The following is a 9,664-nucleotide window of genomic DNA, read 5'->3' as shown; positions in this document are numbered from 1 at the left end:
CACGGGAGACGGGACGCACGACGGCGGCGACGGCCACGACGCACGTAAACATCGACCCTCCCCTCCGACCCTTTCGACTCTCTTGCCCGCGGCCGGGTTGTCTCCTCTCCACTTTTCTCCGCTGTTCGTCCCGCGTTATTCATCGCGTCAAAATACGTGGCCGACGTCATCGACCGAATATATTCAAGGCTCGACGACTCGCGTAAGTTGACGCAAAAGATGTGTTTTTAGTGTCGTCGAATTCCATTCGAGACGATCGGGTTATGTTTTCTGATTATACGCGCTGTATTTTTAAACATTTTGCTTAGTTTAGAATTTAGAACGTTAGTTTAGACTAAGAGCGAGTATCTTTAAGTATCTTAAAAATAAATTCTCCATCGCGTGCAGGTCTTCCACGTGTTTTGTCAAGACAAGTAGTTCAAGACTGTTAAAGACCATCAGTAAGAACAAGAACACGATGAGCAAGAAGAAAAATATGGCAATCGACTTCCAAGACAATATGATACTGCTCACGCGAAAGTACTTGAAGCGTAAAATAATGTGTCCCGAAACAAAGTTCAGGCATCACGTTAACGAGCGGCTAAACGTGCTGGATTTAGTGAAACGTACCGTTGAAGTAGGCGAGAGCACGTCCGTCTTGTTGGTTGGACCTAGAGGCAGCGGCAAAACAACGGTATAACGTATCCTTTATGATATCATACAAAATATATTGTATTGTATTGTGTATTGTACTCTGTATTGTAGGTACTGATAAGGACTTATTTATGTTTCAGCTTGTTAATAGCGTTTTAAAGGAGTTGTCTGCTTTAAAAAGTTTTAAGGATAATGCGCTAATAGTGAACCTTAATGGGCTAGTACATACTGACGATCGTTTAGCGCTCAAAGATCTAACTCGTCAGATGCAATTAGAAAACGTGGTCGGCGATAAGGTTTTCGGTACGTTTGCAGAAAATCTAAGCTTCCTCTTAGATTGCTTGAAATCTGGCGATAAAAACCGCTCCAAGCCAGTCATCTTCGTGCTCGATGAGTTCGATCTGTTTTGCGGACATCACAATCAGACATTGTTATATAATCTGTTTGACGTTGCTCAATCTGCACAGGTAAATGTTTAAATCGTATCGTATCGAGATAAAGAAAAGTGTAATAATTTTCTTTCACGTTTGTAGGTTCCGATATGTGTACTAGGGATAAGCTGTAGATTAGACGTCATGGAGCTGCTGGAGAAGAGAGTCAAGTCGAGATTCTCGCATCGCCAGATATTTTTATTTCCCGGCGATACGTCGTCCTCGGAACAACCAATGTCCGCGTTTGACGATCGTCTGGAACTCTTTCGGAACCTCCTCAGCTTGCCTGACGATGAGAATGTAAATAAAGTGGAGCAGCAATATGATGACTGTACAATAGATCCGCAATTCGGTTCTATGTGGAACGACTATATCAAGAGTTTGACTGCCAATGTTACGATGGTGAATTTACTCAAGAGAATGTATCATATCGATGTGAGCGAGAGGAGCTTTAGAACGTTTCTCGCGGTAGCTGTCTCGACGTTATCAGAGAAGCATCAGAACGTGGAAGTGAATGATTTTGTGGAAGCGAGTAAAATCTTTTCGGAGGATGACAAGTTGTTGATGCTCGAAGGATTATCCATTTTAGAGATGTGTCTGGTACGTTTTTGACTTTCTAATTTTATTTGGTAGTGAAAGAAATATCTATATCTCAATATTATCACTCAGATAATAGCGATGAAACATGAAACGGAGATTTATGATGGTGAACCATTGACGTTCGAGGCGATATACAATCGCTACATGAAGTTTGTGAATCAGACGTCCTCTGTACAATCTGTCCAGAGACCGGTTATCATGAAAGCTTTTGAGCACATCAAGGTAAGAAATGCTTCTATATTGAAATTATTTTTCTCGAATTAGGTTCTCGAATAAAGAAAAGATGGATAATACATATATATTATATATATTCTATAGAACTTGGAGATCTTGCTGCCAGTTGGAAATACGAATACAAAGTTTGAAAAAGAATATCAATATTACAAATTTACATTAACATCGCAGCAAGTTATTGAGGCTGTGAAGACGTATCCTGGTCTTCCTACAGAAGTGTCTCAGTGGGCGTCAAGCAGTATATAATAACGATATAGTTTCAAGTACTCAACCTATTGTGTTCCATAAACGTACACGTTACACGTAATTAATAAGTTTCCCCTTCACGTAGCGTCGTATTTATAGGATAAATTTAGACATAGATATTTATATCGCTCTTATAGAAGGAATGCATTTGAAATAATGTAGGAATCGATAGTGTGCTAATCTTTTAGATACATTTTTATATGTTGAATATAATTATTAAGCTCATCTCCATACTATCAATTAATGATCGCCATAGAAATCAAGTATTATACGAAGAAAATTACAAAGATACGCGACATTTCGTCTACATATTATGCCCTCCAAAAGACGTGTGATACTCTAGTCTTGCATCTCTAGAATATTACTATTCATACATGTATCCAGTTCGATTTTCTAAATTTAGTTATTAAGTATCAAGCATTTTTAGAATAGAAAATCGAAAGAAATATCACGAAAATACAATGAACGTGTAAATATTCTCAATATGTATCAGTACAATATCTGAAAGGCAAAGGCAAAGGGAGAATGGTATTTTGTGAATATATACTTAATATGGTCTCCAGGAACAGTTCCTGCCAATATACAAAAACCAGAAGTAGAACATCTGGTATACACATCTTTGATATATGAAAGATAATAAGGAAGATATTTATCGAAATATTTTATTTCCTATAATAACAAGCATTATCTTATCGTGTGTCATGGACGCGTAACTAATTTATTCGATTGAAACCATATTTGTGCCACTGGCTAAGCATCGTGTTAAAATTCAGTTTGTCTGTGATCCATTTATCATGTTCATTTATCGATTTATCTCTGTGTCGTGTGTGTGCGTGCATGTGTGTCAGCGATCAATATTTATAGGTATGAATGCGTAAAAATTTAAGTATTTATTAAGAAATGTGTGCCCCTCTCGCGCACACACACACACATTGGTTGGGCGTATTAGAATACGACAACATTAGAATGTGCACGTGTCCATGTTTATACATTTGTAATAAATTCACATCTCTGACACCAAGTACCGATATAAGTCTGTGTATTCGTTTTTTAAATCTAATCTATCCACGCAAACTGCGGTTTCGCTTCCGCGGTTAGCGCGGAAGAGTCCGCAATCGTCCTGATCTGGGAATTTTTCGTCACCAGCTTCTTTGACACGTGACGTTTCTCAGACTTTGAAAAATTTGCCAATTTCTTTTTTCTATGCTGAACAAGAAATAACTCATGACCTGTATCAAAAGTGCGCGTTATTATACATTTCGGCACAGGTTTACATCACAAACAAGGGAACAGGTTTTCTGTCTTACCAGGATTCATGCCTATGGGAGGTACGTTCCTTAGTTGCTTCTCCATACTAAACGGTCGAAGCGCTGACATGGCACGACTCACACCTATCTGCAGCAAGCACTCACATAAGTTAGACAGCGTGTTAAAAGTTCAAACTGCTTAAAAAATTAAGTTATTAAGGAACGTCGTACCTGTGAATGACGTATTCTATGCTCTACGAGATCTGCTCCGAGTACTTCTTCATAAACTGACATTCTAATTGGTATTATTTTATTTATTATCTACGAAAAAGACAGGTATTACTTGCATCTCATGTATTACAAGTATTATTTATATATACTTTTTTTTTTTTTTAGAACAAAGTCATAATACCCATAGCAATACGATAGAGCTGACAAAACTCCAAACCCCTAAACAAAGTACAGATAAGCTTTGTACTCCTAATAGATACCAGCCGCCTCCTACGAGAAAGAATTCATGCATGTGACGCGGAATGAGAAAAATACGCGAAATCATATTGTACGAACCTTTGAACAAGCCCTTCCTTCCATTTGTGGTATCAAGCGGAATTGGATTATCAGCAAATAAACCGATCGCGATAACTCCCCAGATACCACTTGCGCCTATATTTAAAAGAAATGCGCGAGTGTTTATATTATCGCGATGAAGAGAGTGAAAGAAACTTGTAAAAATTGGACATGTCAATGGAATTAACATAAACGCACCGTGAGTGGCGGCTGCTCCAACAGGATCGTCTATGTGAATTTTGTCTAACACTGGCATTACGATACACGTGATAAAACCACCTACCATCCCGACTATCATCGCTTCCCAGCCTTTATAGAGGAAACACCCACCTAAACACCCGCAACATTAACGCTTGAGACGCGGCGCGGTTCATCAGTATTTCAGTCTTTACTATATTTTAATTAAGCACGTACCGGTAACTGCCACCAGTGCCCCAAGAACACCGTTTATCTGGCTAAGGATATCAATTCCGTTCGGATTGGTCAAGCTGAATCCCAAACCGACCAGACCACCCCCCATACTGGCTATCATCGTGGCAACAGCCGCTCGAGCGGCGTACTGCCACTGAGCACCAGTTACCCCATAAGTACTACCACTGTTGAATGCTAACCAGCCCCACCTACAATTAATATTCCCTTTTTTCTATTCTGTAACTTATTGCTGTAACTTACGTCGCGCGATACGCTACGCGTGCTTTACCACAACACGAACAGCCCCATAATAGCATTGACTGGGCATCCGAGCGGTAGGGGATCGATGCCGTTGTCGTATCTGCCTATTCTGGGACCGAGCATGATAGCGCAAGCTAGAGCTGTATAAATAAACAGGCAACGTAATGCGTTTATCGCGTGAAATATTTATCAGTTTATCGTTGATCATCTGGCAATGATTAATTACACACTTGTATATCTCTGACTCTGACTACCCATGACTACCTGAAATACCGCCGACAAGATGCACCGGGCCTGAGCCAGCAATATCAACGACCCCCATGCGGTTCAGGAAACCGTGATCACCCCACACCCATCCGGCTGGCAAGCAGTACACGATAGTATTCAGAAACGAGAAGACGCAATACGCCTTGAAGTTACATCTAGAAATGCAAACGTGTCAAACGTGTGACGCGTGACTTACATCCCCGATATATCGCATTAGCGAAGATAAATATATACCGTTCTGCCATAGCACCGCTAACGATGGTCGTAGAAGTGGTGGCGAAGCTCAATTGAAATAAAAATGCGGCGCAAATACCACCCATATATTCGTCGCCGACGGAAGGATCTACGAATAGACCTCCGATACCGATTAGAGGGTTGTTGGGCTCACTCATGCCAAAGCTAAATCCGAATCCAAACATCCAGTAAGTCAGACCGCCGAGAGATATATCGACCACATTCTTCATCATGATATTGACTTCATTTTTCACAGATACACAGCCGGACTCCAACATTCCGAAACCTATGGAGTTTATAAGAGACGTAACGTACTCGCGTGCAGAAGAATAAAATATAGTAATAGTTTATATATCTTAAACAGTTACGGAAAGAGAGACGACGTCACATTTTTCGGGAAAGATATTCGTCTTCGTATTTTACCTGTTTGCATTGTAAGAATCATAAAGGAGCTCGTGACGATCCAGCTGCTATCTTCTTGCGAAAGATTATACAATGGACTAATATATCTATCAACAGTAACGTTGACGTTTGTATCATTTTTCTCGAAACTCGCCGGTTCCATGGTATTCAAGCTGCTACTTGGTCGATAGAAAGGAGTTTGACTACTGTCTTCGTTCGCATACATTGAGCGTGCTCGGGACAAACAAATAAAAAATTTAGGATGTACGCGGGCAAAACAAGTCTGCGACAAGTATTGATAGCAACGTCACGACTTGTCAACAACTGGATCAAGCGGATTCTATTAAAAGGAGCTAACATTAAACCAAGAGGAAAATAATATTTAAGAACAAAAGAATACAGAAAATACTTAGCCGTGTTCTCGTCGTTTTAAAATTTTTTTTTATTGGCCTTACATTTTCAAGATATTACAGAAACGTTGTCTCGCTCGCATATCCAACACGTTCTCTTCGTCCTTTCATTACGTAAATAACGTCAAAATTATGTATAATACAACATTAATCTATGGTGTTGAAAATGATATCACGTATAGAATTCTGTCGTCTATACCACACTTGGAATTTATAATGATACGATAGTTACTATTCTCGGGAAACATGATTATAAATGTGCAGTGAAACGTACGTTGTGAGAATATTAGCGATATTTGGCAATACAAATACTTTTTGGGGGATTTTTTTTCTCTTTTGTTTCTTTATTTTTTTTTTGAGTGGCCAGGCTAGACATTACATGATCACATACGTCTGCACAATTTAGTTGGTCTTACATCATACGGTAAACTAAAGTCCTCTCAGGTGGCAAAGAAAGAATGGAATCGACAAGCATTTTTTTTTTATCATCCAAAGATATAGCTGTGTAGTTTGTTTTTGAAAGAAGCAAGTGTGCAGTATCGAGACATAAACGTTCACACAAAGTATATCGATAGTTGTAATTTGGTATGCTCGGTTTTTCGAAAGCGTCTATGAGGACTACGTTGGTAGATGATTTTTGTTGCTGACGCCCTTGTCGTTTTGGTGGTTTGCTCATCCTGCTGGGGTTTAGTGACCGTATACGTTCTCATCGCTATACGCTATATAAAGGAAGAAGTCCTCTTCGTGATGTTCCTGTTGAAACGTTTGACGAGATTAGAGCGGTCGACAAAACGTCAAACGCGAAGCATCTCACTCGTTACATACGTCCGTAATAATATTCATACTACGTACCGCATAAAGAGAGCCCATGGTGGCGCTTGTCGGAGGAATGATGTTGTTGACGAAGAAGAATAGGGCATCCTCGGGACGTAAATGAATCCTCTTACGAATTAAAAAGTAAAACTGGCCAACGGTCAAATCAGAGGGTACCAAGTACTTTTGCTTGTCCAGGTCACTGATTTTGGCTTTAGGCGCCTTCTCGACTATTACCTACAACATTCATGTAATATTAGTTGACAACAATAGGAAAGTGTCTTAATTAGTCGCCGCAACACACCGAAATAACGCACGCTCCGCAGCTTTGCGTTAAGGGCCGTGTTCGCGGACGTGGAAACGTGACGTTCAGCCTATGCTAACAATAAGCCTAACAACAAAATATTAAACAAGGCTTACGTCTCTGGCTCGCTGCAGTTAATACCGTGCGTGAGAGAGACTTTGAAACGCGTCCAACTGTTGAATAACAGGACTCAGGCGCGAGTCCTGTGCGTGGATCTGGTGAACCTGGTGAACGCGTGTGCATCGCGGAACGGGAGGTACGTTCACTGCTGAAACTGCCGTCATGTGATCGCTGCGTCATGCGCAGCGAAGATAAACACGCGTATTCTTTCTTTCTAACAATCACGCGTACGACCGTGGAAGTCGCGCGAGATCCATTAGGAATAACGTTGCGTTTTAATATATAGGTTGAAGGAAGATTAATAAGAAAAGACGTTACGCGGAAGATTATATCAGAACGTACGTAATAAGCGAAGGGAGAGTAGGTAAGATCCATATGTTTGGACGAGACGTTGCTGTGTTATACTCCGTCCACGTACGGCCGCTACGAACGTGGAATGCTTTGATACGTGTTTTTCCTTTCACGATAAAAATGACTATACGTTCTATCAGTGGAAAGATCCTATCTCGTAACGTTTAATCTGAAATATATTTCGAACGAAGTATGTGTGTAAGATATATTTAAAAGTACACATACGTGTACGTGTGCGTAGCAAAGTATAATCGATCTACGAGTTCTTCCTGATTTATTTGTCATTTATTATAAATTGGTAACTTGATAAAACGACGCTTGACAAAGGTACACACTACACACGCTTCACACACACACACACATCCGACGCAACTTTGAAAACAACGTTGGGCTCGATTTAGCAGGACGACGATGTTGCGACGCGTTACTTATTTAACGCGACAAAGAGCGTGAACCTTCTAGAAGCGTTTCCTCGTGTCCGAAGTCTACGTCGACGATGGGACCACGGGGACGCGCGAGCGACGCGATGCTGTTTACCTTTAACCACGTCGCGTGCACGTCGTGAAGCAGATCAATATCGCGCGCGGGGGAGGACGTACGCGAGGAGCAGCGCGATTTCGCTGTGTAAGTGCGCAAAAAGGAGAGAGAGAGACAGGCGTCTCCCGAAGAGAAGCCGCCTCGTCCGAACGGGGGGCGATAGGCGATATGCGATATGCGACGCAGAATGCGAGGACGACCTTGAGATCCTCCGAAGGGGATCGCGCCGAGGCGAGGCGAGGCGAGCCACGGCGCGCGGCGCGGGCGTTCCTCGCGAGAGGCCACGTTTCGCCACGTCCGCGAAACGCTCCTTCCGCGTCCCTCGGGAAAGCGGAAAGCGGAAAGCGTAAGCTACCATCTCCGGGATTTTTAAAGCGGAACGCACGAGGGAAGGATACTCACGGGCACTCGATCCGGGTATTTCCGTCGGATCTTCTCGCCCTCGGCCTTCCTCTTCTCGAACGGGTGCTCCTCCTTGTACTGGAACTTCATTGTCCCCCGTCTGCGAGGGGACCACGCGGCGCGACAACCGACAACGACGACGATCACGATCCTTGACTCGCGTTCCCTAGAGCTCACCCTTTTCGTTGACGCGCGTGAGCACTCTCGCTCTCCGTGACAGTGTGACAGTCGCTAAATTTGGCTAACGTGACTGCGACAACTGCGTGACACGAACGGCGCACGGCGACGGCCTCGGCGAAACCACGAAACACGAAACTCTCGCGACTCGCAGCTCGCAGCGACAAGCGACAACAATTGCCGTATTCGCCGTGCGGGTGCGGGCCGTGCGTCACTGCGCGCGCGCTAGCGTCCGCGTCACGCCGTCGCCGGACGCCGACACGGCCGACATGTCGGATCGTCGTCCGCCGCGAGAAAACAGTCCCCTTCATTTGTTTCGGCAACGAGATGACGTCGAAGAGATCACCGGTTTCTCGTGAGAGATCGCTCGATTTTATTCAAGGAACTTGTCGGCCTGGCCGCGCGTTAAGGGGAGAAAACTAAGTAGAAGCACGAAAATAAGCGATTTTTTGAACAATTTTTTTAGAGGTAATAAAATAATCGCATCAATTTCAACTTTTGGCATACTTTAATTATAGGTGTCAAGCACTAAAAAAAATTTTTTTTACAAAAGAAAATGGCGGCATTACAGGCTTCACAATTTGGCGTCTTTTGCGCGAGGTGGAAAAAGGCTGCCATCGTCACGTTTTTTGTAGCGGTCTGAAACAAAAAACCAAAAAATTTTTTGATTACTTATGAGTTTAGGCGAAGGATATACCTATAAGATTATAAAAAAATGCAAAATTAAAAATTTGGTAAACATTTTAATCAAAAAATTAAATTTGCAAATTTGAATTTTTGATTAAAATGCCTACCAAATTTTTAATTTTGCATTTTTTTATAATCTTATAGGTATATCCTTCGCCTAAACTCATAAGTAATCAAAAAATTTTTTGGTTTTTTGTTTCAGACCGCTACAAAAAACGTGACGATGGCAGCCTTTTTCCACCTCGCGCAAAAGACGCCAAATTGTGAAGCCTGTAACGCCGCCATTTTCTTTTGTAAAAAATTTTATTTTAGTGCTTGACACCTATAATT

At 42.0% G+C, this 9,664-nt stretch overlaps 3 protein-coding genes and 1 long non-coding RNA gene across 4 annotated transcripts; 2 read left to right on the top strand and 2 right to left on the bottom strand.

Moving 5' to 3' along the window:
• The first annotated feature begins 68 nt into the window (after nt 1–68).
• On the top strand, nt 69–3,165 carry Orc4 (origin recognition complex subunit 4). The gene is made up of 6 exons (XM_071795337.1): nt 69–202; nt 388–673; nt 774–1,100; nt 1,167–1,664; nt 1,734–1,886; nt 1,983–3,165. Exons 2-6 carry the CDS (start codon nt 458–460, stop codon nt 2,142–2,144), a joined length of 1,356 nt encoding a protein of 451 aa, XP_071651438.1. The 5' UTR covers nt 69–202; nt 388–457; the 3' UTR covers nt 2,145–3,165.
• On the bottom strand, nt 2,791–5,696 carry Amt (Ammonium transporter). Its single transcript, XM_071795335.1, has 11 exons — nt 5,555–5,696; nt 5,132–5,417; nt 4,895–5,052; nt 4,659–4,770; nt 4,373–4,578; nt 4,157–4,288; nt 3,959–4,054; nt 3,804–3,892; nt 3,623–3,712; nt 3,452–3,539; nt 2,791–3,373 (listed from the first exon to the last, which is right to left on the bottom strand). The coding sequence occupies exons 1-11, from the start codon at nt 5,694–5,696 to the stop codon at nt 3,201–3,203; spliced, it is 1,572 nt and encodes a 523-aa protein (XP_071651436.1). The 3' UTR covers nt 2,791–3,200.
• LOC139823072 (uncharacterized) lies at nt 5,178–6,378 on the top strand. Its single transcript, XR_011734682.1, has 2 exons — nt 5,178–5,319; nt 5,388–6,378. It is a non-coding gene; the product is annotated as an uncharacterized lncRNA (long non-coding RNA).
• Nucleotides 5,958–8,865, bottom strand: Atg8a (Autophagy-related 8a). The gene is made up of 3 exons (XM_071795358.1): nt 8,471–8,865; nt 6,796–6,993; nt 5,958–6,696 (listed from the first exon to the last, which is right to left on the bottom strand). The coding sequence occupies exons 1-3, from the start codon at nt 8,558–8,560 to the stop codon at nt 6,631–6,633; spliced, it is 354 nt and encodes a 117-aa protein (XP_071651459.1). The 5' UTR covers nt 8,561–8,865; the 3' UTR covers nt 5,958–6,630.
• Between the last annotated feature and the right edge of the window lie 799 nt (nt 8,866–9,664).

Source organism: Temnothorax longispinosus, chromosome 12 (assembly GCF_030848805.1).
Source record: "Temnothorax longispinosus isolate EJ_2023e chromosome 12, Tlon_JGU_v1, whole genome shotgun sequence".
Lineage (NCBI taxonomy): Eukaryota > Metazoa > Arthropoda > Insecta > Hymenoptera > Formicidae > Temnothorax > Temnothorax longispinosus.
The sequence above is the reverse complement of the archived record's forward strand: the minus strand, read 5'-3'. Positions and strand labels throughout refer to the sequence as shown.